At 38.8% G+C, this 27,262-nt stretch overlaps 2 protein-coding genes and 1 long non-coding RNA gene across 5 annotated transcripts in view; 1 reads left to right on the top strand and 2 right to left on the bottom strand.

Annotated features, from left to right (window-relative positions):
• NUBPL (NUBP iron-sulfur cluster assembly factor, mitochondrial) overlaps positions 1-27,262 on the top strand; it is a 329,428-nt gene that overhangs the window by 15,980 nt on the left and 286,186 nt on the right. The gene's annotated exons all lie outside the window — the stretch shown is intronic.
• LOC309656168 overlaps positions 8,291-27,262 on the bottom strand; it is a 130,737-nt gene continuing 111,765 nt past the window's right edge. The window contains exon 2 of the long non-coding RNA XR_014261198.1: positions 8,291-8,422. This is a non-coding gene — a long non-coding RNA (uncharacterized lncRNA). The remainder of the gene's footprint in view (positions 8,423-27,262) is intronic.
• Positions 8,592-20,433, bottom strand: GPR33 (G protein-coupled receptor 33). Its single transcript, XM_082452216.1, has one exon. The coding sequence runs from the start codon at positions 12,512-12,514 to the stop codon at positions 11,492-11,494; it is 1,023 nt and encodes a 340-aa protein (XP_082308342.1). The 5' UTR covers positions 12,515-20,433; the 3' UTR covers positions 8,592-11,491.

Raw genomic sequence — 27,262 nt, 5'->3', positions numbered from 1 at the left:
TAGCACTGTGCTCATTTCCTCTGGGGCTTTTACACATTCCGCTTCCTCTGTCTTATTGTCCTTCTCCTGCCTTAGATGTTTAACACTGTTCTGCAGCACTCAACAGGGAAAACTTCTCTGTCTGGTGAAACCTGGGTTGGAGGCTTTTGTCTGTTACTCCAAACATGGCACTTACTCCTTTGTACTGTAATGACTGTTTACTCCTTTTTCTTTCCCATTAAACAGTGGTCGTCTATTCTGGTTGTATTTTACACTCAAACTGAGAACTTAAAAAAAAAAAAAGAAAAACATATTCCTGGGTCCTGCTCCTAGAGATTTTGGTTTTAACTGGTTTGAGTAAGGCCTAGACACTGGTAATTTTTAAAAGTGTCCCAGATAATTATAATGTGGAGCCAATTCAGAACCACCACACTAGGCTTTAAGCTCTGTGAAGACAGGGATTGTGTCTTATTCACTGTTCTTTTCTCAGAGCCTACCACAGTGCCAGGTACATAAACCGTACTTGTGAATAATTGTTGTCCCTAGTTTCTCAGGATATATGGAATCAGCTTGGTGTTGCAAATACGATCCTACTTCATACCAAACCCCTCTCAGATATGTTAGCAGCTGGGCAGCCCTTTCATCTCACTAAACCAAGGAGCCATTTTTCTTCCTTTCTTTTTCTTTCTTTCTTTCTCTCTCTCTCTTTCTTTCTTTCTTTCTTTCTTTCTTTCTTTCTTTCTTTCTTTCTTTCTTTCTTTCTTTCTTTCTTTCTTTCTTTCTTTCTTCCTTCCTTCCTTCCTTCCTTCCTTCCTTCCTTCCTTCCTTCCTTTCTTTCTTTCTTCCTTCCTTCCTTCCTTTCTTTCTTTTCTTTCTTTTTCTTTCTTCCTTCCTTTCGTTCTTTCTTTTAAAATTTTAATACAGTTTCTTATTTATTTCTTTATTTGAAGTATAGTTAATTAACAACGTTGTGTAAGTTTAAACTGTACTGCAAAGTGATTCAGTTTTATATATATATCAAGGAGCCATTTCTTTTTTTTAACATCTTTATTGGAGTATAATTGCTTTACAATGGTGTGTTAGTTTCTGCTTTATAACAAAGTGAATCAGCTATACATATACATATATCCCCATAGATCTTCCCTCTTGAATCTCCCTCCCTCCCACCCTCCCTATCCCACCCCTCTAGGTGGTCACAAAGCACCCAGCTGATCTCCCTGTGCTATGTGGCTGCTTCCCACTAGCTATCGGTTTTACATTTAGTAGCGTATACATGTCCATGCCACTCTCTCACTTTATCCCAGCTTACCCTTCCCCCTCCCTGTGTCCTCAAGTCCATTCTCTATGTCTGCATCTTTATTCCTGTCCTGCCCCTACGTTCGTCAGAACCTTTTTTTTTTTTTTTTAGATTCCATATATATGTATTAGCATACGATATTTGTTTTTCTCTTTCTCACCTACTTCACTTTGTATGACAGACTCTAGGTCCATCCACCCCACTACAAATAACTCAATTTCATTTCTTTTATGGCTGAGTAATATTCCATTCTATATATGTGCCACATCTTCTTTATCCATTCATCTGTTGATGGACACTTAGGTTGCTTCCATGTCCTGAATATTGTAAATAGAGCTACAATGAATATTGTGGTACCTGGCTCTTATTGAATTATGGTTTTCTCAGGGTATATGCCCAGTAGTGGGATTGCTGGGTCATAGGGTAGTTCTATTTTTAGTTTTTTAAGGAACCTCCATACTGTTCTCCACAGTGGCTGTATCAATTTACATTCCCACCAACAGTGCAAGAGTGTTCCCTTTTCTCCACACCCTCTCCAGCATTTGTTGTTTGTAGATTTTTTGATGATGGCCATTCTGACTGGTGTGAGATGATATCTCATTGTAGTTTTGATTTGCATTTCTCTAATGATTAATGATGTTGAGCATTCTTTAATGTGTTTTTTGGCAATCTGTATATCTTCTTTGGGGAAATATCTATTTAGGTCTTCTGCCCATTTTTGGATTGGGTTGCTTGTTTTTTTGATATTGAGCTGCATATGCTGCTTGTAAATTTTGGAGATTAGTCCTTTGTCAGTTGCTTCATTTGCAAATATTTCCTGCCATTCTGAGGGTTGTCTTTTCTTCTTGTTTATGGTTTCCTTTGCTGTGCAAAAGCGTTTAAGTTTCATTAGGTCCCATTTGTTTATTTTTGTTTTTATTTCCATTTCTCTAGGAGGTGAGTCAAAAAGGATCTTGCTGTGATGTATGTCATAGAGTGTTCTGCCTATGTTTTCCTCTAAGAGTTTGATAGTGTCTGGCCTTACATTTAGGTCTTTAATCCATTTTGAGTTTACTTTTGTGCATGGTGTTAGGGAGTGTTCTCATTTCATTCTTTTACATGTAGCTGTCCAGTTTTCCCAGCACCACTTATTGAAGAGGCTGTCTTTTCTCCGCTGTATATTCTTGCCTCCTTTATCAAAATTAAGGTGACCATATGTGCATGGGTTTATCTCTGGGCTTTCTATCCTGTTCCATTGATCTATATTTCTGTTTTTGTGCCAGTACCATATTGTCTTGATTACTGTAGATTTGTAATGTAGTCTGAAGTCAGGGAGCCTGATTCCTCCAGCTCCGTTTTTCTTTCTAAAGATTGCTTTGGCTATTCAGCGTCTTTTGTGTTTCCATACAAATTGTGAAATTTTTTGTTCTGGTTCTGTGAAAAATGCCATTGGTAGTTTGATAGGGATTGCAGTGAATCTGTACATTGCTTTGGGTAGTATAGTCATTTTCACAATGTTGATTCTTCCAATCCAAGAACATGGTATATCTCTCCATCTATTTGTATTATCTTTAATTTCTTTCATCAGTGTCATAGTTTTCGGCATACAGGTCTTTTGTCTCCTTAGGTAGGTTTATTCCTAAGTATTTTATTCTCTTTGTTTCAGTGGTAAGTGAGAGTGTTTCCTTAATTTCTCTTTCAGATTTTTCATCATTAGTGTATAGGAATACAAGAGATTTCTGTGCATTAATTTTGTATCCTGCTACTTTACCAAATTCATTGATTAGTTCTAGTAGTTTTCTGGTAGCATCTTTAGGATTCTCTATGTATAGTATCATGTCATCTGAAAACAGTGACAGCTTTACTTCTTCTTTTCCGATTTGGATTCCTTTTATTTCTTTTTCTTCTCTGATTGCTGTGGCTAAAACTTCCAAAACTATGTTGAATAATAGTGGTGAGAGTGGGCAACCTTATCTCATTCCTGATCTTAGTGGAAATGGTTTCAGTTTTTCACCACTGAGGACGATGTTGGCTGTGGGTTTGTCATATATGGCCTTTATTATGTTGAGGTAAGTTCCCTCTATGCCTACTTTCTGGAGGGTTTTTATCATAAATGGGTGTTGAATTTTGTCAAAAGCTTTTTCTGCGTCTATTGAGATGATCATGTGGCTTTTATTCTTCAGTTTATTAATATGGTGTATCACACTGATTGATTTGCATATATTGAAGAATCCTTGCATCTCTGGGATAAATCCCACTTGATCGTAGTGTATGATTCTTTTAATGTGCTGTTGGATTCTGTTTGCTAGTATTTTGTTAAGGATTTTTCACCTATGTTCATCAGTGTTATTGGCCTGTAGTTTTCTTTCTTTGTGACATCTTTGTCTGATTTTGGTATCAGGGTGATGGGGGCCTGGTAGAATGAGTTTGGGAGTGTTCCTCCCTCTGCTACATTTTGGAAGAGTTTGAGAAGGATAGACATTAGCTCTTCTCTAAATGTTTAATAGAATTCTCCTGTGAAGCCATCTGGTCCTGGGCTTTGTATGTTGGAAGGTTTTTAATCACAGTCTCAATTTCAGTGCTTGTGATTGGTCTGTTTATATTTTCTATTTCTTCCTGGTTCAGTCTCGGAAGGTTGTGCTTTTCTAAGAATTTGTCCATTTCTTCCAGGTTGTCCATTTTATTACCATATAGTTGCTTGTAGTAATCTCTCATGATCCTTTGTATTTCTGCAGTGTCAGTTGTTACGTCTCCTTTTTCATTTCTAATTCTATTGATTGGGGTCTTCTCCCTTTTTTTCTTGATGAGTCTGGCTAATGGTTTATCAATTTTGTTTACCTTCTCAAAGAACCAGCTTTTAGTTTTATTGATCTTTGCTGTTTTTCCTTCATTTCTTTTTCATTTATTTCTGATCTGATCTTTATGATTTCTTTCCTTCTGCTAACTTTGGGGGTTTTTTGTTCTTCTTTCTCTAATTGCATTAGGTGTAAGTTTAGGTTGTTTATTTGAGATGTTTCTTGTTTCTTAAGGTAGGATTCTATTTCTATAAACTTCCCTCTTAGAACTGCTTTTGCTGCATCCCATAGGTTTTGGGTTGTTGTGTTTTCATTGTCATTTGTTTCTAGGTATTTTTTGATTTCTTCAGTGATCTCTTGGTTATTAAGTAGTGTATTGTTTAGCCTCCATGTGTTTGTATTTTTTACAGATGTTTTTCTGTAATTGATATCTAGTCTCATAGCATTGTGGTGGGAAAAGATACTTGATATGATTTCCATTTTTAAATTTACCAAGGCTTGATTTGTGACCCAAGATATGATCTAGCCTGGAGAATGTTCCATGAGCACTTGAGAAGAAAGTGTATTTTGTTGTTTTTGGATGGAATGTCCTATAGATATCAATTAAGTCCATCTTGTTTAATGTATCATTTAAAGCTTGTGTTTCCTTATTTATTTTCATTTTGGATGATCTGTCCATTGGTGAAAGTGGGGTTTTAAAGTCCCCTACTATGATTGTGTTACTGTCGATTTCCCCTTTTATGGCTGTTAGTATTTGCCTTATGTATTGAGGTGCTCCTATGTTGGGTGCATAAATATTTACAATTGTTTTATCTCCTTCTTGGATTGATCCCTGATCATTATATAGTGTCCTTCTTTGTCTCTTGTAATAGTCTTTATTTTAAAGTCTGTTTTGTCTAATATGAGAATTGCTACTCCAGCTTTCTTTTGATTTCCATTTGCATGGAATATCGTTTTCCATCCCCTCACTTTCAGTCTGGATGTTCCCTAGGTCTGAAGTGGGTCTCTTGTAGACAGCATATATATGGGTCTTGTTTTTGTATCCATTCAGCCAGTCTATGTCTTTTGGTTGGAGCATTTAATCCATTTACATTTAAGGTAGTTATTGATATGTATGTTCCTATTACCATTTTCTTGATTGTTTTGGGTTTGTTATTGTAGGTCTTTTCCTTCTCTTGTGTTTCCTGCCTAGAGAAGTTCCTTTAGCATTTGTTGTAAAGCTGATTTGGTGGTGCTGAATTCTCTTAGCTTTTGCTTGTCTGTATGGTTTTAATTTCTATGTCGAATCTGAATGAGATCCTTTCTGGGTAGAGTAATCTTGGTTGTAGATTTTCCCCTTTCATCACTTTAAATATGTCCTGGCACTCCCTTCTGGCTTGCAGAGTTTCTGCTGAAAAGTCAGCTGTTAACCTTATGGGGATTCCTTTGTATGTGATTTGTTGTTTTTCCCTTGCTGCTTTTAATATTTTTTCTTTGTACTTAATTCTTGATAATTTGATTAATACATGTCTTGGCGTGTTTCTCCATGGATTTATCCTGTATGGGACTCTCTGCGCTTCCTGGACTTGATTAACTATTTCCTTTCCCATATTAGGGAGTTTTTCAACTATAATGTCTTCAAATATTTTCTCAGTCCCTTTCTTTTTCTCTTCTTCTTCTGTGACCCCTGTAATTCGAATGTTGGTGTGTTTAATGTTGTCCCAGAGGTCTCTGAGAGTGTCCTCAATTCTTTTCATCTTTTTTCTTTATTCTGCTCTGCAGTAGTTATTTCCACTATTTTATCTTCCAGGTCACTTCTCTGTTCTTCTGCCTCAGTTATTCTGCTATTGATTCCTTCTGGAGAATTTTTAATTTCATTTATTGTGTTGTTCATCATTGTTTGTTTGCTCTTTAGTTCTTCCAGGTCCTTGTTAAATGTTTCTTGTATTTTCTGCATTCTATTTCCAAGATTTTGGATCATCTTTACTGTCATTATTCTGAATTCTTTTTCAGGTAGACTGCCTATTTCCTCTTCATTTGTTTGGTTTGGTGGGTTTTTACCTTGCTCCTTCATCTGCTGTGTGTTTCTCTGTCTTCTCATTTTGCTTAACTTACTGTGTTTGAGGTCTCCTTTTCGCAGGCTGCAGGTTCATAGTTCCTGTTGTTTTTGGTGTCTGCCCCCAGTGGGTAAGGTTGGTTCAGTGGGTTGTGTAGGCTTCCTGATGGAGGGGACTAGTGCCTGTGTTCTGGTGGATGAGGCTGGATCTTTTCTTTCTGGTGGGCAGGTCCGTGTCTGGTGGTGTGTTTTGGGGTGTCTGTGACCTTATTATCATCTTCAGCAGCCTCTCTGCTAATGGGTGGGGCTGTTTTCCTGTCTTGTTAGTGGTTTGGCATAGGGTGTCCAGCACTGGAGATTGCTGGTCGTTGAGTGGAGCTGGGTCTTGGTGTTGAGATGGAGATCTCTGGGAGATTTTCGCTGTTTGACATTATGTGGAGCTGGGAGGTCTCTGGTGGACCAGTGTCCTGAAGTTGGCTCTCCCACCTCAGAGGCACAGACCTGATGCCCAGTCAGAGCACCAAGACCCTGTCATCCACACGGAAAAAGAGAAAAAGGGAAAAAAATATATTTATCGTTGATCCCAAAGTCCACCGCCTCAATTTGGGATGATTCGTTGTCTATTCAGGTACTCCACAGATGCAGGTTACATCAAGTAGATTGTGGAGATTTAATCCACTGCTCCTGAGGCTGCTGGGAGAGATTTCCCTTTCTCTTCTTTGTTCGCACAGCTCCTGGGGTTCAGCTTTCGATTGGCTCCACCTCTGCATGTAGGTCACCTGAGGGCATCTGTTCTTCGCTCAGACAGGACGGGGTTAAAGTAGCAGCTGATCTGGGGGCTCTGACTCACTCAGGCCGGGGGGAGGGAGGGGTACGGAGTGCCGGGCGAGCCTGTGGCGGCAGAGGCTGTCCTGATGTTGCACCAGCCTGAGGCGTGCCGTGTGTTTTCCTGAGGAAGTTGTCCCTGCATCATGGGACCCTGGCAGTGGCGGGCTGCACAGGCTTCTGAGAGGGGAGGTGTGGATAGTGACCTGTGCTTGCACACGGGATTCTTGGTGGCTGCAGCAGCAGCCTTAGCATTTCATGCCCGTCTCTGGTGTCGGCGCTGATAGCCGCGGCTCGCGCCCGTCTCTGGAGCTTGTTTAAGCGGTGCTTTTAATCCCATCTCCTCGCGCACACTGAAACAATGGTCTCTGGCCTCTTTGGCAGGTCCAGACTTTTTCCTGGACTCTCTCCCGGCTAGCTGTGGTGCACTAACCCCTTCAGGCTGTGTTCACGCCGCCAACCCCAGTCCTCTCCCTGGGATCCGATCGAAGCCCGAGCCTCAGCTCCCAGCCCCGCCCGCCCCGGCGGGTGAGCAGACAAGCCTCTCGGGCTGGTGAGCGCTACTCAGCACCGATCCTCCATGGGGGAATCTCTCCGCTTTGCCCTCCGCACCCCTGTGGCTGCACTCTCCTCCGCGGCTCCGAAGCTCCCCCCTCCACCACCCGCAGTCTCCGCCCGCGAACAGCCTTCCTAGTGTGTGGAAACCTTTCCTCCTTCACGGCTCCCTCCCACTGGTGCAGGTCCTGTTCCTATTCTTTTGTCTCTGTTGTTTCTTTTTTCTTTTGCCGTACCCGAGTGTGTGGGGAGTTTCTTGCCTTTTGGGAGGTCTGAGGTCTTCTGCCAGCGTTCAGTAGGTGTTCTGTAGGAGATGTACCACATGTAGATGTATTTCTGATGTATCTGTGGGGAGGAAGGTGATCTCCGCGGCTTACTCTTCCGCCATCTTGAAGCTCCTCCAGGAGCCGTTTCTTGAGGAAAGAACATAAGCTGGCATTTGAAACCTATCTCTAATCATCCCTATATTCTGTTCTTGAGCCAGTTTGAGGCTAATATAATGAAGCAGGTTCATATAATTTGATGCTAATAGGCACACTGTTTTAATACACTGTCTCCACACACCATTTCCACAAAGGAAAGCCACTAATTCTTTGTTTATAAGCCTCTTGGGTCCAGAGAATTCACAGTAGTGAGGATGCTGATGAGATCAACACAACCATAACAAGCAGGTTTTCTAAAAGTTAACCATAGTTTTAAGGGAAATTAAAAAATACATTTGGAGAGAATTTTCTCAAGTTTACACCCTACTTTTTAAAATTGAAGTGACTTCTTAAAAAACCGTCCTAATAATATCTTTTTTTTTTTTTTTTTTAAATGAAATCTTTTATTTATTTATTTATTTATTTATTTATTTATGGCTGTGTTGGGTCTTCGTTTCTGTGCGAGGGCTTTCTCCAGTTGCGGCAAGCGGGGGCCACTCTTCATCGCGGTGCGCGGGCCTCTCACTATCACGGCCTCTCCTGTTGGGGAGCACAGGCTCCAGACGCGCAGGCTCAGTAGTTGTGGCTCACGGGCCCAGCTGCTCTGCGGCATGTGGGATCTTCCCAAACCAGGGCTCGAACCCGTGTCCCCTGCATTGGCAGGCAGATTCTCAACCACTGCGCCACCAGGGAAGCCCCTAATAATATCTTATACTTATGTAGCGTTTTATATTTTAGAAGTAATTTCATATACATAATCTCATTCAGAGATGTCCCATATTATAGATGAGGAAGGTAAGGCCCAGGAAATGTGGGTAATCTGCCCCAAATAAAACACCAAGCTAGAGGCAAAGCCAGACCACCACCCAAATCTCCTGATTACAAGTTCAATGCTTTTTCTTTTTTTACATTGTATGTGGATCCCGACATTTTCTAGGCACTTCTGTTTGATTTTTGTAGTCAATATAGTGAATTCTGATGAAATAAAGGGACTATGTATATCTGGGCTGGAAACCCTGCCTCACAGCCTCCTAACAGTGAGGTCAGGCAGTGGGTAGGGTGATTAGGAGCATGGATTGATTCTAGCACCAGACTGCCTGGACTTGCAGTACTGGCTCTTCCAGTTGCTTACTGTGTGGCCTTGGGCAAGTGCTTCAGTTTCACAGCCTGTAAAATAGTGATAACAATGTGACCTACTTCATAGAATTGCTGTGGGATTAAGTGAGTTACTATTTGTAAAACATTTTGAACCATGCCTGGGCACAAGGTAAGTGTGATGTAAATCTTTTTTAAATAAAAATCTGGTTCAATCCTATTATTTTATACCCAAAGTCCTTTTTCAAATCACATATTGTTATGACCCATATTCAATTTTCATTAAGTATCTTTTACTGGATATCACTTACATATAGTACTATAGAAAAGAAATAGTGTGATTGATAGGCTTCTCTCTGTCCTTGAGGAGTTTACAATCTATAGAGAGATGGAACAAAGTACATAAAAGAGCCCGGAAAGAGCACTTCCTTGTTTGTTACTGTAGCAAATATGAGGAGGGAGACCAAAGGCTCTGTGGCTGTTAGGTTTCCAAAGTAGGATTCTTGTTTCAAAGAATCATTATGTTCCATCCAATAACTTGCTTTCTTAAGTCCTGCATCATAAACTCCAGTGGGCTTGTCAGGCCCTGGGAGAGTGTGTGGAGGGACGGAGCAGCAGCCCCTTTTTGCTGAAGGGCCACTCAGAGCCATAGCCTGGTCTTCCATCCTACTTCTCCATCTCTGGGACACTATTCAAGGCTCCAAAAGCTTGAAATAGGGGCCAACAATGAAACTGTTCACCTACCCAAAATTTTTTGTCCCTTATATTCAAAGTGAGAGAGGCCAAGCCTCTAGTTGCCCAAGAAAGCAGTGATGCCAAGTCAATTAGCAGAATTTCTAGGGCATAGAACTACTATCACTTTCCCACTATGAAAAGTTAGTAATGAAAGTTAATTTCCCTTCCTCTCTGTAACTCTTTGTGATTAATATCATCCTTTTGGGGGATTTCTGAGGAGGATGTACGCCTGTGGCTTGGAATTGTTTGTGCAAAGCTAGCTGAAATATTTAGGGACTGAGTTTGCGTTGTGGCCTAAATATCTGCCTTCTGTATTAGTTGAACTAGATAGAACTATCTATTGATTGATATGTATTGACCGACAGATAGAACTAACTAAATATATAAAAGGTAATAGGTCACTGATACTACATGGTCCTATATAACTTAGGTGCTGTAATATTTTTCAAAAACTTGATGCAAAACTTGAAAACCAGGGAAACAAAGTTAATTTTGTTATTGCTATTTTAGAATTAAATGTACTGTGACATTACCCAGGCAGGCTCACAAACATTTATAATTGTGTTAGTCCCATATTTCTGTGACAGCTTAATCCATAAATATTAAAAAGACATTTAAAGTATCTTTATACTTAAAACATTAAAGTATAAATTCTTTGTTCTTTAACATGGAGATGACAAGATGAGTGCCTTGTCGTCTCCACTTTAAATTTTGTTTATACCAATTAAATCATTTAGGTGCTATCTGAATAAAGACCTTGGTCTAAATGTCTATTTGGTAGAAAATTCCATGACAGAAAATTCAGATTGATGGGTGCTATTGGTATTCAGAAAATGATATTCCTATAGCCTCAAAAATCAAAGGTTAAGAATCACATTTGCATCAGTTCACACCAACTAGGATGGCTATAAGTGAAAAAAAAGGAAAATAATAGGTGTTGGTGAGAGTGTGGAGAAACTAGAACTTTTGTACATTGCTGATGAGAATGCAACATGGTACAGCTGTTATGGAAAAAAGTGGCAGTTCCTCAAAAACTTAAACATAGAATTGCCACATGACCCAGCAATTCAAAATAATTGAAAACAAAGACCCAAACAGACACGTGTACACCAGTGTTCATGGTAGCATTATTCACAATAGCCAAAAGGTGGAAACAACCCAAATGTCTCTCAACAGAAGAATGGATAAACAAAATGTGATATATACATATAACAGAATATTATTTAGCCATAAAAAGAATGAAGTTCTGATACATGTTACAACATGGATGAACCTTGAAAACATTATGCTAAGTTAAATAAGCCAGACACAAAAGGAGAAATATTGTATGATTCCACTTATATGGAATATCTAGAATAGCAAATTCATAGAGATAGAAAGCAGATTGGAGGATATGAGGAGCTAGGGGAAAGGGCGGGGGGGGGGCGTGAAAGAGGAGTTATTGCTTAATGGGTAGAGTTTCTCTTTTGGGTGATAAAAAATTTTGGAAATGGATAGTGGCGATGGTTGCAAAATATTGTGAATTTAGGTCATGCCACTAAAATGTACAATGAAAAATGGTGTTATATATATTTTACCACAACAAAAGTAAAAAAAAAAATCACATTTGCAACATCATCCATCACATTTTACAGCCCTTATAATATTCATAGATCTAACTATAGTACAGCCCAAGTGTCTCTCTAATATAGGGACTATATTATACAAAAGTTGAGGGTCTGTCTCTGGTGATATCATTGACTAAGGATCCATTCTTTGCTCTGGGATCCAGAATTTAAATATCGGCTTCTGAATTTAGGTTTTGTGTCCTTTCTCCCGAAGAATCTTCACTGAATGTTGACTCAAAAAGAGCAAGAACAGACTTCTTGAAAACCTTTTTGAAGTTCTCCCCAGTAAATAGGTAGAGTGTGGGAGAAAAGACAGTATTGAAAGAAGTACTTATCACTGTGAGTATCAGAGTCAACTGGAAAAGTAGTGATCTGTTCTTAGTGAGAATTAAGCCTTGGTATACATGGTAGGGCATCCAACACACAAAGAAAGAGATAACGGCAGTCATCATGACTTTGAAGGGCTTGCTGGATTTGAAGAGGCTCCTCTCTTTCATCGTTTTGGCTACTCTTTCATAACAAAAGGTGATGATGAGGAAAGGCAGAAGGAAGCCCAGCAAGAAGCGGCTGCTGAAACAGGCTACATGAATCCATTTTCTTAATGTTTGCATCTTTTTGCCTTCCCAGTTAGTAGACACAGCATAGTTATTCTGGCAGGTCACTCTTCCTTTATGGTCATCATGTGCCTCCCTGAAAACCACATAGGGCATGCTGAGGGCAGTGGCAAATATCCAGACTCCCAAGATGATGCTGGAAACCCAGCGTGGGGTTCGGTGCAGCTGTGACCACACCGGGTGAAGAGTGAGAAGATAGCGATCAATGCTGATGGCTGAGAGGAAGAAAACAGAGGCAAACATCCCTGCAGACAAAATGCTATTGAAGACCTTGCACGTGACCATTCCAAAGCTCCAGTGATTGTCCTGAAGGTAGGAGATGGCCAGAAATGGCAAAAATAATGTTGAAATAAAATAAGAGAGAATGAGATGAAAATATAAGAGAGTATTAACAGTCTTTTTCATTTTGAATTTTAACACCCATAGGTAGAGACCATTGGTGATAGTGCCGATTATAAATGACGTGAACAAAAGAAGTGCAACAATCACTTTTGAGGCAGGTGTTGGAATGTGAACGCTGTTTCTTATTAAAGTAGAGACATTGAGCAGGTAATCATTAGAGTTGATCAGATCCATAATTGGAATGAGAAACTGAAAATAACAACAAAAAAGAAACAAAAGAAATTGTTAAATATAGAAATTAAAATAGTAATTTTTGCATATTCATAGTCAAAATGACAATATTTTTAAAATGACAAACAATATTTTTACAATACAAATCAGATATTTTTCTTTTATTTTGTGTGAGGAATTAAGATCAGATTAATTTGGGCATCAAAAATAGAAATACTACAGATGCAATGAAATTAATGTGAAATAGAAATAAGTTTGGAATATTCTGACTTCGTTAAGTAATTAATTTAGGCAGCTAAAAATATCCTATTTAGGGAATTATCTGGCAATCCAGTGGTTAGGACTACACACTTCCACTGCAGGGGGCACGAGTTTTATCCCAGGTCGGGTAATTAAGATCCCGTGTGCCACCTTGGCTCAGCCAAAAAAAAAAAATTCTATTTAGACATTAACCAGAAGTCTGACCCTTCTTGATGGGCACAGATTCTTGAATAAGGCAGTGTAGAATCAGTTTTACTTGACTAAGACTTGGTCAGGGCAATGTTACTAACGAAATTGAATAACAAAAATGACAACAATGGCTGCAAGTTAGTAATCATAGGGAGCTATAATTAGATTTCTCCCATGAGCTAATTATATATAGTAAATGCTATTACCTAGTATTCTAACACTCAGCACATAACAGTAAGAATTGATATTCATATGGGAGACCTTCGGCACCGTAAGATTGTGAAGTACCTTCAAAATCATCAATGAAAGAGGAAAGTGTATGGTAGAATATAGCAGTAGTTCTTTTTTACTTGGGGAGGGGAAAGACAGGGAGAAGTCAAGGAACTGATATTTATCCAGTACTTGTTGTATGCAAGAAACTTTATATAAAAATAATTTATTTTTTTCCATACAAAGGCAAATGTTTAAACAGAGGAGAAAGTGAGGCTTACAGGGGTTAAATTTCATATTCATCAACATCTCCCACCATACCTTCACTGTGGCAGGTGGGGAACCCTATAAATGTTTTATGTTACTTCTTTGAAAACTGGTAATTCATGTGTAGTGTATTTTGATAACGCTCCATGAAATGGAGTATTTGATTATCCAAAATATCCCATTTCTTGAATAACTGCTCCTATAGTATTGAAAATATAAATGTGAGAATATTTTGGAAAATAGCTATTATAACAGAGTCACATCAACAAATTGGTTTTTGATAAATTGGATAAAACAATGGAAATTACTAACGATTTTTTTCACTAATCGAAAACATCCTAAGAATATACAGAGAGAAGAAATAAAATAATTGCTGTTAAAACCATAACTACGTTAATTCTGCCAGCTAAGGGAGTTGCAAAAATTTCCCCCAAAGTAGAAAAATGGTTCTCTTCAGGAAGATACCTTGGTAGTCTGTTTGGGAATAAAAAGTGAAGTTTTGGGACATGGAATGGATAGGCAATGATGAGTGAAAGAGTGGGAACCCAAGGAAGAGACTGGGTGAAGGTCCTGGGACCATGAGAAGAGGGGGAGGAGGGAGGATGGTCTTCAGAGAGGGGCCCCAGGAAAACACAGCAGGAGGCTAGGAGGCTTGCAGAGGAGGAAGGGTCAATGAGCTATTGAGAAGCAGAGATGACACAGGGGATTTAAAATGAGGAATGTCTAATATTTAATTTTAATCCATTTGTTATGGTTTGACATGATGTAATGTTTCCCTTAACCTCATTAATCACAACTTCTTGTGTTGGTGGTTGCTCTGGGGAATGGAAAGAAAAGAGCTTGTGTTCCCTATCTGGGAAGGAGTAGGATGGAGAGAAGAGGCCAGTAGCGGGAGGTGAGATGTTAATGAGATGATGAATATGGTGGAAACTGGATAGACATTGGGGCTTGAGTAGACAAGGAGAAACAAAATCCCATGGAGGATTTCTGATACTGTGTGTGTATGGCCTGTGTGTGTCTATTTGTGTGTGTATATGTGTGTGTATGTGTCTGTAGTCTGTCTATATATCTGTGGTGCATTTGTGTGTATGTATGTGCATATATGGTGTGTGTCTCTGTGGCATGTGTGTATCTATAGTGTGTGTATCTCTAGTGTGTGTAGAAATTCATGGGGTGTGTGTGGAGCTGTGTGTGTGTGTGTGTGTGTGTGTGTGTGTGTGTATCTGTGATCTGTGCATGTGTGGTGTATTTGTGTGTGGTCTCTGTGGTATCTGCGGTCTGTGTGTATTTATCTGTGTAGTGTGTATACGTGTAGTGTTTGTATGTCTGGGTGTGTGTGTGTATGTGTGTGGTCTCTCTGTGTATGTGCATACGAGAAACTGAATTATAGGGAAGATTTTATTAAAAATTGTGTGGCTGAGCTCTGTATAGAAGGGCATCTGAAAGTAATGCAGGACTCGAGCAAAGCAACACTGGTAGTCGTTCTGAAGAGCATATAAAGTTTCCTAAGAACTTTGATTTATTGCACATGACCAGGAGATTTCTTCATCCTTAAACATCTTTTAAAACGGTTTTGAAGTACTTGCTTATAAATTAGTGGGGCAGAAGTGGGGCTCTGGCATCCCGCAGAAGTGGGTTTTGATCCTACCTCTACCACTTATACAGCTCTGTGATTTTGGACTCTTAACTCTGAGCCCCTTTCACCTTGTAAACCCCGGTGACTTTTTATGAGGACTAAGTGAGATAATGTATATGAACCACTTAGCTCCCTTCATGGCACATATTAAGCATTCAAGAACTTTTTACCCCTTAGTTTGCTCAACTTGTTTTGTTTTATTTGGCCTCATTGGGTGGCATGCGGGATCTTAGTTTCCCCGACCAGGGATCGAACCCTCGAACCTGCACCCCCTGCGGTGAAATCGTGGATTCGTAACCATTGGACCACCAGGGAAGTCCCCTCAACTTGTTATATTAAGGCTAGCAAGAGCCTCATTTTGCCCTTTTAATGTCATATTTCTTTCCTTCCCAAAGCCCCCTACTGAATTCTAGAGTACCACCACACCAGGGATTTCTGAAAAAATCTCAATGTTCATCTAGAGGGGCAGAGGCTGTCAGATTTAGAGTTATTTTGAAACCTTGCTATAGTGACAGCTTTGGCACAAGTGGCTTTCAGGAAGACCCCGGCTCGGCTTGGGGACATCGAGCTACTGTGGGGGAGGGAACCACAGAACCTCGGGGAACTGATCTGGAGTAAGCCTAGAGAATCTATTCAGATGATAGTTCTAGGATAAAGCTGCTTGCTCAGGAATCTTACCTTGGAGTTATATCTTCATGCCAGACGGTCTTGGGAAGGCCAGAAGGACTCTATATCAGCAATCTCCTCTCCAGGGAAAGAGGCAAAAGTCAGTGACACTTTGCCTTCATCTCATCTGCCTTTCTTCTTGCTGACGCTACTCCCCAGCCTTGAACCTTGAATATTTAAATATTCAGTGACTTCTTAATGTTTCCCTGTTCCTTTTTCTGCGAACGTGTGCTATAGAGGCGTAGGTAGAGAGATGAGTACTTCTTCAAATCATTTCTCCATTTCAAGGAAAGATTACAAAAATTCTATAAACAAAGTTATTCTATTTAAGTTATTCTGTTTAAGTGTTGTTATTCCATAACAATGCTTTTTTCCAGTGTTAAAACACTGATTAAAAATTACCTTCTCATATTTGGTCATCCCACCATGCACCCACTCTGCCTCGATTCTAGCATGTTTGTTAGCATATGGATGCATGGTGTTGGGTACGTAGGGAAGTGGTAAATATCAAGCGTGGAAAAAATAAAATTTGGAAATGAGCTACCTAATCCTGCTGGAGAGAAAATGATCAGAAAGGAAAACTCAAACATCGAGTTTCACAGTGAAATGGAATGTATGATAACAGGCCAGAAATTAATATTATTTAGTCTTGGAAGATGAAGACTGACGGGCAGAATGATCTGCATTTGTGCAGTTGTTGAGAATGGCTGGAAAGAACACAGAATTGGTTACCATATCCTAGAAGACAATCTCATTATAAGAAAATCCTACAACACAGGTAATACATTTATGAACTGACTGAGCCCTACATTTTCTATTTTCCTCTCTCTAATCCACCTCTGAAATTTTTAGGATCAGCCTCTGTGCTGACCTCAGTGTCCTGATTTCTTTCCTGCTTGCTTTCCTCTTCATCTCTGCACCACCAGTGGACAAAATACATCAAAACTGCTGTGTGGCTCAGCAGTGAAGCTCAGGAATCTGTTATTTAGGTTAGACTTAGAATTTTAAAGCTTTCATTGCTACTGTAGCCTTATAAAAAAATAGGCTTAAATTTTAGTTCTTAATTCATTTGGGGCTATGACCTTCAACCTAAGAACTGATTTTCTTTGCTTCAAGTTAAGGATACGTTTTCAAACTTGCTACTGCCTTTTAAAAGCAATTTCTTGCCAGGTTTTCATACCCTTTGAGCTAATTCACAGATTTGGAACAACCTGAGATCTTACTTGATCCAAACCCACTAATTTTGAAGATGAGCAGACTGACACTTAGAGAGGTTAAGTGATTCACAATAGGTTTTCACCAAGAAAAGAATCAAGGGCTCCTTCAGCCGCCCTGTACTATTTCATCAGTGCAAAAAGGGATTTGGATCAGGTTCTTCTTCCTCCCTCCTCCCCCTTATATTTCCAAACAATACAACTAGTAAATTTTATAAATAACAAATATATTTTGGACTAGTGTTTAATTCCCTACCCCCACCCTCCACCAAAATATGCACAAGGGCTAGTACCACCATTAGATAGCCTAAAATTTTGTTCTTCCATTACTCCCCTCAGAAATACTCTCATTAGTGAGTATTTTTATCTAACAGGTAATTAAACCAATGATATTAACTCTGTTGAGAAAGACACAGACTGTTTGAGGAAGGAGCTTCTCTTCTGTGGTTTTGGTGATATGACTCCATTCATTGTACTTTTCATATTTCAAAATAAGTCCAGTGGTTTCAAGAGAAGAATTAATGGAAATGGAAACTGTTTTATGTGGTTTGGATGTGATCACAGTATGAAACAGATAGAAATGCAGAAGCAGATAGAGTTGCAAAATCAAATGCTTGAAAGTCTAGTAATTCACAGATGCATATAATTTTAGAGCTAGAGGGGACCAAGGAGTTAACTTCATCTAATTCCTGGTGCTATAGGTGAAGAGATTAAGACCCATCGAGATATTTGAGAACTTGTCCTAGATTCCATTATTAGTTAATAAAAGATTTGGGGCAGAAATAATGTACACTAAAAATACTAATGAACTGCTTATAGGCACTATATTGATTGCACAAAACCTTATAGGATAGAAAACAAAACTATAGATATAAATTCTACCTCTTTTACTTACCATATATATAACCTCTCTAAGTCTCAGTTTCCTCATTTATAAATGTAAAAAAAAGAAAGAAAACACCGCTCCTGAAGTATTCTTTTGAGGATTAATAATTATTACTAAATATTATTAAGAATTATTAATAATAATTATTTGATACTATAAGTAAGGACTTAGTGCCTGGCACATGGTAGGTATTAAATGCATGGTAGTTAGTATTAATATGTAAGCTGTATCAGAGAACACTAGCAAGCCCAGTGGGCTGGAGCAAATCTCCAGGCAGTGCAATTCAAGAAACATTTATTTATTTATTTATTTATTTATTTATTTTTAATTTTAAAACATATCTTTATTGGAGTATAATTGCTTTACAATGTTGCATTAGTTTCTGTTGTACAACAAAGTGAATGAGCTATAAGTATACATATATCCCCATATTCCCTCCCTCTTGAGCCTCCCTCCCATCCTCCCTATCCCACCCGTCTAGGTCATGACAAAGCATTGAGCTGATCTCCCTGTACCATGCAGCACCTTCCCACTAGCCATCCATTTTACATTTGGTAGTATATATATGTCAGTGCTACTCTCTCACTTCATCCCAGCTTCCCCATCCCCAAAGTGTCCTCAAGTCTGTTCTCTACATGTGCGTCTTTATTCCTCCCCAGCCACTAGGTTCATCAGTACTGTTTTTTTAGATTCCATATATGTGTGTTAGCATATGGTATTTGCTTTTCTCTTTCTGACTTACTTCACTCGGTATGACAGTCTCTAGGTCCATCCACCTCACTACAAATACCTAAATTTCATTTCTTTTTATGGCTGAGTAATATTCTATTGTATATATGTGCCACATCTTCTTTATCCATTCATCTGTCGATGGACATTTAGGTTGCTTCCATGTCTTGGCAATTGTAAATAGTGCTGCAATGAACATTGGTATATGACTCTTTTTGAATTGTATTTTTCTCAGGGTATATGCCCAGTAGAGGGATTGCTGGGTCATATGGTAGTTCTGTTTTTAGTTTTTTAAGGCACATCCATACTATTCTCCATAGTGGCTGTATCAATTTACATTCCCACCAACAGTGCAAGAGGGTTCCCTTTTCTCCACACCCTCTCTAGCATTTATTGTTTGTAGATTTTTTGATGATGGCCACTCTGACCAGCGTGGGGTGATACCTCATTGTGGTTTTGATTTGTATTTCTCTAATGATTAGTGATGTTGAGCATCTTTTCATGTGTTTGTTGGATATCTGTATGTCTTCTTTGGAGAAATGTCTATTTAGGTCTTCTGCCTATTTTTGGATTGGGTTGTTTGTTTTTTTTGATATTGAACTGCATGAGCTGCTTGTGTATTTTGGAGATTAATCCTTTGTCAGTTGCTTCGTTTGCAAATATTTTCTCCCATTCTGAGTGTTGTCTTTTCGTCTTGTTTATGGTTTCCTTTGCTATGCAAAAGCTTTTAAGTTTCATTAGGTCCCATTTGTTTATTTGTGTTTTTATTTCCATTTCTCTAGGAGGTGGGTCAGAAAGGACCTTGCTGTGATTTATGTCAAGAGTGTTCTTCCTATGTTTTCCTCTAAGAATTTTATACTGTCTGGCCTTACATTTAGGTCTTTAATCCATTTTGAGTTTATTTTTGTGTATGGTGTTAGGGAGTGTTCTAATTTCATTCTTTTAAATGTAGCTGTCCAGTTTTCCCAGCACCACTTATTGAAGAGGCTGTCTTTTCTCCATTGTATATTCTTGCCTCCTTTATCAAAGATAAGGTGACCATATGTGTGTGGGTTTATCTCTGGGCTTTCTATCCTGTTCCATTGATCTATATTTCTGTTTTTGTGCCAGTACCATATTGTCTTGATTACTGTAGCTTTGTAATATATTCTGAAGTCAGGGAGCCTGACTCCTCCAGCTTCATTTATCTTTCTCAAGATTGCTTTGGCTATTTGGGGTCTTTTGTGTTTCCATACAAATTGTGAAATTTTGTGTTCTAATTCTGTGAAAAATGCCATTGGTAGTTTGATAGGGATTGCATTGAATCTGTAGATTGCTTTGGGTAGTATAGTGATTTTCACAATGTTGATTCTTCCAGTCCAAGAACATGGTATATCTTTCCATGTTTGTATCATCTTTGATTTCTTTCATCAGTGTCTTAAGTTTTCTGCATACAGATCTTTTGTCTCCTAGGTATTTTATGCTTTTTGTTGCAATGGTAAATGGGAATGTTTCCTTAATTTCTCTTTCAGAGTTTTCATCGTTAGTGTACAGGAATGCAAGAGATTTCTGTGCATCAATTTCGCATCCTGCTACTTTACCAAATTAATTGATTAACTCTAGTGGTTTTCTGGTGGCATCTTTAGGATTTTCTATGTATAGTATCATGTCATCTGCAAACAGTGACAGTTTTACTTCTTTTCCAATTTGGATTCCTTTTATTTCTTTTTCTTCTCTGATTGCTGTGGCTAAAACTTCCAAAACTATGTTGAATAATAGTGGTGAGAGTGGACAACCTTGTCTTGTTCCTGATCTTAGAGGAAATGCTATCAGTTTTTCACCATTGAGAATGATGTTGACTGTGGGTTTGTCATATATGGCTTTTATTATGTTGCGGTAGGTTCCCTCTATGCCCACTTTCTGGAGAGTTTTTATCATAAATGGGTGTTGAATTTTGTTGAAAGCTTTTTCTGCACCTATTGAGATGATCATATGGTTTTTATCCTTCAATTTGTTAATATGGTGTATCACATTGATTGATTTGCATATATTGAAGAATCCTTGCATCTCTGGGATAAATCCCACTTGATCATGGTGTATGATCCTTTTAATGTGCTGTTGGATTCTGTTTGCTAGTATTTTGTTAAGGATTTTTGCATCTATGTTCATCAGTGTTATTGGCCTGTAGTTTTCTTTCTTTGTGACATCTTTGTCTGGTTTTGGTATCAGGGTGATGTTGGCCTCATAGAATGAATTTGGGAGTGTTCCTCCCTCTGCTACATTTTGGAAGAGTTTGAGAAGGATAGACGTTAGCTCTTCTCTAAATGTTTGATAGAATTCATCTGTGAAGCCATCTGGTCCTGGGCTTTTGTTTGTTGGAAGAGTTTTAATCACAGTTTCAGTTTCAGAGCTTGTGATTGGTCTGTTCATAATTTGTATTTCTTCCTAGTGCAGTCTTGGAAGGTTGTGCTTTTTCTAAGAATTTATCCATTTCTTCCAGGTTGTCCATTTTATTTGCATAGAGTTGCTTGTAGTAGTCTCTCATGATCCTTTGTATTTCTGCAGTGTCAGTTGTTACTTCTCCTTTTTCATTTCTAATTCTGTTGATCTGAGTCTTCTCCCTTTTTTTCTTGATGAGTCTGGCTAATGGTTTATTAATTTTGTTTATCTTCTCAAAGAACCAGCTTTTAGTTGTATTATCTTTGCTATTGTTCTATTGTTTCCTTCATTTCTTTTTCATTTATTTCTGATCTAATCTTTATGATTTCTTTCCTTCTGCTAACTTTGGGTTTCTTTTTTTGTTGTTGTTCTTCTTTCTCTAATTGCTTTAGGTTTAAGGTTAGGTTGTTTATTTGAGATTTTTCTTGTTTCTTGAGGTAGGATTGTATTGCTATAAACTTCCCTCTTAGAACTGTTTTTGCTGTGTCCCATAGGTTTTGGGTCATCGTGTTTTCATTGTCATTTTCTTCTAGATATTTTTTGGTTTCCACTTTGGTTTGTTCAGTGATCTATTGGTTATTTAGTAGCGTATTGTTTAGCTTCCATGTGTTTGTATTTTTTACAGTTTTTTTCCTGTAATTGATATCTAGTCTCATAGCATTGTGGTTGGAAAAAATACTAGATATGATTTCAATTTTCTTAAATTTGCTGAGGCTTGATATTTGACCCAAGGCATGATCTATCCTGGAGAATGTTCTGGGTGCACGTGAGATGAAAGTGTATTCTGTTGTTTTTGGATGGAATGTCCTATAAATATCAGTTAAGTTCATCTGGTCTAATGTGTTATTTAAAGCTTGTGTTTCCTTATTAATTTTCTGTTTGGATGATCGGTCCATCGGTGAAAGTGGGGTGTTAAAGTCACCTACTATTATTGTGTTACTGTCGATTTCCCCTTTTATGGCTGTTAGCATTTGCCTTATCTATTGAGGTGCTCCTATGTTGGATGCATAGATATTTACAATTGTTACAGCTTCTTGGATTGATCCTTTGATCATTTTATAGTACTCTTTATTGTTTCTTGTAATAGTCTTTATTTTAAAGTCTATTTTGTCTGATATGAGTATTGCTCCTCCAGCTTTCTTTTGATTTCCATTTGCATGGAATATCTTTTTCCATCTCCTCACTTTCAGTCTGGATGTGTCCCTAGGTCTGAAGTGGGTCTCTTGTACACAGCGTATATACGGGTCTTGTTTTTGTATCCATTCAGCCAGTCTATGTCTTTTGGTTGGAACATTTAATCCATTTACATTTAAGGTAATTATCAATATGTATGTTCCTATTACCATTTTCTTAATTGTTTTTGGTTTGTTTTTGTAAGCCTTTTCCTCTTCTTGTGTTTCCTGCCTAGAGAAGTTCCTTTAGCATTTGTTGTAGAGCTGGTTTGGTGGTGCTGAATTCTCTTAACTTTTGCTTGTCTGTAAAGGTTTTAATTTCTATGTCGAATCTGAATGAGATCCTTGCTGGGTAGGGTAATCTTGGTTGTAGTTTTTTCCCTTTCATCACTTTATCTTGCCACTCCCTTCTGGCCTGTAGAGTTTCTGCTGAAAGATCAGCTGTTAGCCTTATGGAGATTCCCTTGTATGTTATTTGTTGCTTTTCCCTTGCTGCTTTTAATATTTTTTCTTTGTATTTAATTTTTGTTAGTTTGATTAATATGTGTCTCACGTGTTTCTCCTTGGGTTTATCCTGTATGGGACTATCTGTGCTTCCTGTAGTTGATTGACTATTTCCTTTCCTATGTTGGGGAAGTTTTCAACTATAATATCTTCAAATATTTTCTCAGACCCTTTTGTTTTTTCTTCTTCTTCTGGGATGCCTATAATTCTAATGTTGGTGTGCTTAATGTTGTCCCAGAGGTCTCTGGGACTGTCCTCCATTTTTTTCATTCTTTTTTCTTTATTTTGCTCTGTGGCAGTTATTTCCACCATTCTGTTTTCCAGCTCACTTATCTGTTTTTCTGCCTCAGTTATTCTGCTATTGATTCCTTCAAGAGTATTTTTAATTTCAGTTATTGTGTTGTTCATTACAGTTCGTTTGCTCTTTAGTTCTTCTAGGTCTTTGTTAGACGTTTCTTGTATTTTCTCTATTCTATTTCCAAGATATTGGATCACCTTCAGTATCATTACTCTGAATTCTTTTCCAGGTAGACTGCCTATTTCCTCTTCATTTTTTTGTCTTGTGGGTTTTCATCTTGCCCCTTTCTCTGTAAGATATTTCTCTGTCTGCTCATTTTGTCTAATTTACAGCATTTGAGGTCTTCTTTCCCTAGGCTGCAGGGTCATACTTCCTCTTGTTTCTCTTCTCTGCCCCTGGTGGTCTGGTTGGTCCTGTGTCTTGTGTAGGCTTCCTGGTATGAGAGACTAGTGCCTGCATTCCTGTGGGTGGAGCTGAGTCTTTTCCCTGTGATGAGCAGGGCCGTGTCAGGTGGTGTGTTTTGGGGTATCTGTGAGCTTAGGATGAGTTTAGGTAGTCTGTGTGCTGATGGGTGGGTTTGTGTTCCTGTGTTTTTTGTTGTTTGTTGTGAGGCATCCAGCACTGGAAGCTGCTGGCAGTTGGGTGGAGCTATGTCTTGGATTCAGATAGAGGCCTTCGTGAGTGCTCTTGGCAATTAATCTTCCCTGGGGCTGGGAATTCTCCAGTGGTCCAGCATCCTGGACTCAGTGCTCCCATTCCAGAGCCTCAGGCCCGACTTTTGTACAAGGTACTAACACCCTGCAAGTTGCTCATCCCGGCAATAAAGGGGATTAAAAAAAAAAAAAAAAAAACGACTAACAAAACCCCAGACAATGGTAAAAAGTAAAATCAAACAGAAACAGAAAAAAGGAAACACGCACACACACAAAAGAAGCAAAGACAGAACCAAATAAATCAAATAGCAAGAGAACAACCAGACAAACAAAAGAACCGAAAAATGAAATCAGACAGTTAAGAAGAAAGCTGACAAAAACCCAGAACCAAGAAACAAAACCAAAGCTGAGTTCCAACTGAAGATTGAAGCAAAGAGACAAAACAAACTGACAAAAATGATATTAAAAAAAAAAGAAAAAGAGAAAGGGGAACGAAGACAGAACAACAGAAAAGCAATGTAGATACAGAAAAAGAAAAAGAAAATATATTAGAAAAAAAAAGACAAAATTCCTGAGAAATGGTAAAAACAAAATCAAACAAATAAAAACAGAAACAAGGAAACACACACACGTAAAAGAAACAAAAACAGGGCCAGATAAAACAAATAGCAAGAGAACGACCAGACAAATAGAACTCAAAAATGAAATCAAACAGTTGGGATTAATACTAACAAAAACACATAACCTAAAAACAAAACCAAAACAGTGTGCCAACTGAAGAATAAAGCAAGGAAACAGAACAAACCAATAAAAATGATTAAAATAAAAATAAAAATAAAATAAAATAAAAAGGGAAAAAACCACAGGACAACAGAAAAGCAAAGTAGAAATGGAAATATAAAAAAAAGAAAAATATGTTACAGAAAAAGAGGAAGAAAAAATAAGGGAAAAGAATACGGAACAATAATAAAGCAAAGTAAAAATAGAAATGTATAAAAAATATAAAAAATAAAAATGTTATAAAACAGAGAGATCCCAGAAGACTATATATATATAAAAAAAACTAAAACAACAACAAACAAACAAACAAAAAAGGGAAGAAATTGAAACCAAAAAAGAAAAAAAGGCTAGAACCAAAAATAGAGTGAATCAAAACATAATAAAATTAATAGTAATAATTATGTTTCCCTGAGGTCTCCGCTGTAGGTGTCCTTGCATATGCCGTGAGCTACAGCCCACCTCTGCTGAGGATTGGTTCTATCCTCACCTCTACTTGTGGTCCACCCACAGGAGTCTGGTCCTGAGGCTGGCTTGGAGCTCTTGGGTCTGCCCCAGTGAGGACAGGGCACAGAGGTGTTATGACTGCTTGGATTGTGGGAGTCCTGGTGGCACTAAATGCACAGAGGAGTCGGTGGCCACGGGCGCCTTATTGAGTATTTAATGCATGCCAGAGAATGTTTGAGGCTGAGGAAAGCAAATAATTCAAGATAATGTCTTCAGTGTTTATAGTTATTAAAAAAGATTATGCCTAAACAGAATAGCTTAGGAATGTTGAGGAAAGCAAATTCTAGGCCTTGGAAACAGTATGTTTAAAGGCCTAGCAAAAGACCACTGTCTTTGTCTGGCTGGGTTCTGCACTTTTCAAGATCACTTCTCACCATCTTGGTGGGAACAGCAATATATGTATTAGCCCAACAGTTTTCATTCTGGCTGAAGTCAGAAGCACTTGGAGGTCTTTAAAACACAGAGTATTCCTGAGATTTAATTCATTTATCTAATATTTACCAAGCACTGTTCTTGTCACTGGGGATATAGAATAAATGAGAAGAGCTTTTTCTCATGGAGCTTACATTCTAGCTGGGAGAGATGTACAATAAACCAATAATTAAAGAAATATCAGCTAGCACCTACAGTGCTATGCATAGTATTAAAACATGGAAATGTGATGAGTAACTAAGTGGCTAGTCAAGTGGGGCTGTTGAGAAAGACCTTTCCATAGGTGACATTTAATGGGATTGGAATGACCTAAAGGAGACAACTGTGCAGTGATTAAGAGAAGAGCATTACGCTGTACCTAACTCATTTCTTGCTCCATGTCTGTTTCCTCCTATTGACCCCTTTCTACTTTCTACGTGCTCTTGCTCTCCAAATTGGGTCTCCCCATTTATTAGAATCTTTGGCTCATGACCTTTCAACTTCATGCCACGATTTATGGCTTGCATTCTCGTCCTTGGCTGGGTCCTTGTTGTAATAGCGTTCCTGGAAACAGGAATTCATCTTTATTCAGGAGACTGTCTCCTGGGTTCTGTCTGCTCACGGCCTTATTGGATAAGATCCACCATATCAGGCTCCAGATCCTCCCCATGTCTGGACAGCATTCTGAGAATTGCAGGTAGGATGTATCTGGAGGAGAGGCAGAAAGTGAGGCTGGGAAGTTGGTCTACATTTTGATTATGAAAGGACTTGGATTCAGGTTCAGTCTTGGGGGAGAAAGGTTTGGGCTTTGGAGCACAGGTGGAGAGATGGGCTTTTGACAGGATGAGAGAGTCAAGGGCTTGGATAGATTTGTTTCTCTGCAAACTCAGACTCAACATAGTCTGCTGAAAGTGAACAGAGGAAGGGTGATGGAAAATAATGAAAATTTAGAATTTCCTATGGAAGTAATGAGACACAAAAAAATTATTGAGCTATGTTAAGGGTCTATTTGAGATTAGGGATCATTTATTTGTGGGTTCCCCCTGGGAACGGGGGAAGATACCTTGCTGCGCAAATGTAAAATTATGAGCCACTTACTCTTACATTTACTTCCAGCCTGGGTGTAGAAGAAGCAGATTGTCAAAATATTCTTGGCTGATGGTTTCCATGCTAATACTACCAGGAGAGGAGGCCAGCAGGGTTGAGAGTGCTGATAAGAAAGTAGCAGAAGTGATATTTCTAAGGGTTTAAGTAGAATAGGAAAACCACCATGAGTTTGACAGAGGGAGAGAAAGGGTGGAGTTGAGGGACTGGAGGTCTGGTGCAGGCATAGTAGTGTTTATATGAGTATACAAGACTGTGGTTGAAGTGGGATATTGGAATTTTTAATGTTCAAGGTGTGGCAGTTCTGTTTGATGGTAAAATCTCTAGAGTGTGGCAGAGGAACACAGGTAGTAAAGCAGTCGTTGGAATCAACATCCAGAAACTTCAAATTAAGGTATTGGATGGTCTTTATCCTAAGAGCAGTGGAAATCACTGAAAGGTTTTAGGTAAGAAGTGATATGGTTATGATGGTAGTTTAAAAAGATAGCCTGGGACTTCCCAAGTGGTGCAGTGGTTAAGAATCCACTTGCCAATTCAGGGGACACGGGTTCGAGCCCTGGTCCGGGAAGATTCCCACATGCCACGGAGCAGCTAAGCCCGTGAGCCACAACTAATGAGCCTGCGAGCCACAACTACTGAGCCCACAAGCCACAACTACTGAGCCCGTGTGCCACAACTACTGAAGCCTGTGCCTAGAGCCCGTGCTCCGCAACAAGAGAAGCCACGACAATGAAAAGCCCGGGCACCACAATGAAGAGCAGCCCCCACTCGCCGCAACTAGAGAAAGCCTGCACGCAGCAACGAAGACCCAACACAGCCAAAAATAAAAAAAAAAAAAAAAAAAAAAAA

The sequence above is a fragment of the Balaenoptera physalus genome (genome assembly GCF_965194825.1).
Source record: "Balaenoptera physalus genome assembly, chromosome: 2".
NCBI classification, from domain to species: domain Eukaryota; kingdom Metazoa; phylum Chordata; class Mammalia; order Artiodactyla; family Balaenopteridae; genus Balaenoptera; species Balaenoptera physalus.
The sequence above is the reverse complement of the archived record's forward strand: the minus strand, read 5'-3'. Positions and strand labels throughout refer to the sequence as shown.

Coding starts and splice junctions, on each gene's coding strand:
- GPR33 (XM_082452216.1), bottom strand. CDS start 12,514: ATGGATCTGATCAACTCTAATGATTACCTGCTCAATGTCTCTACTTTA.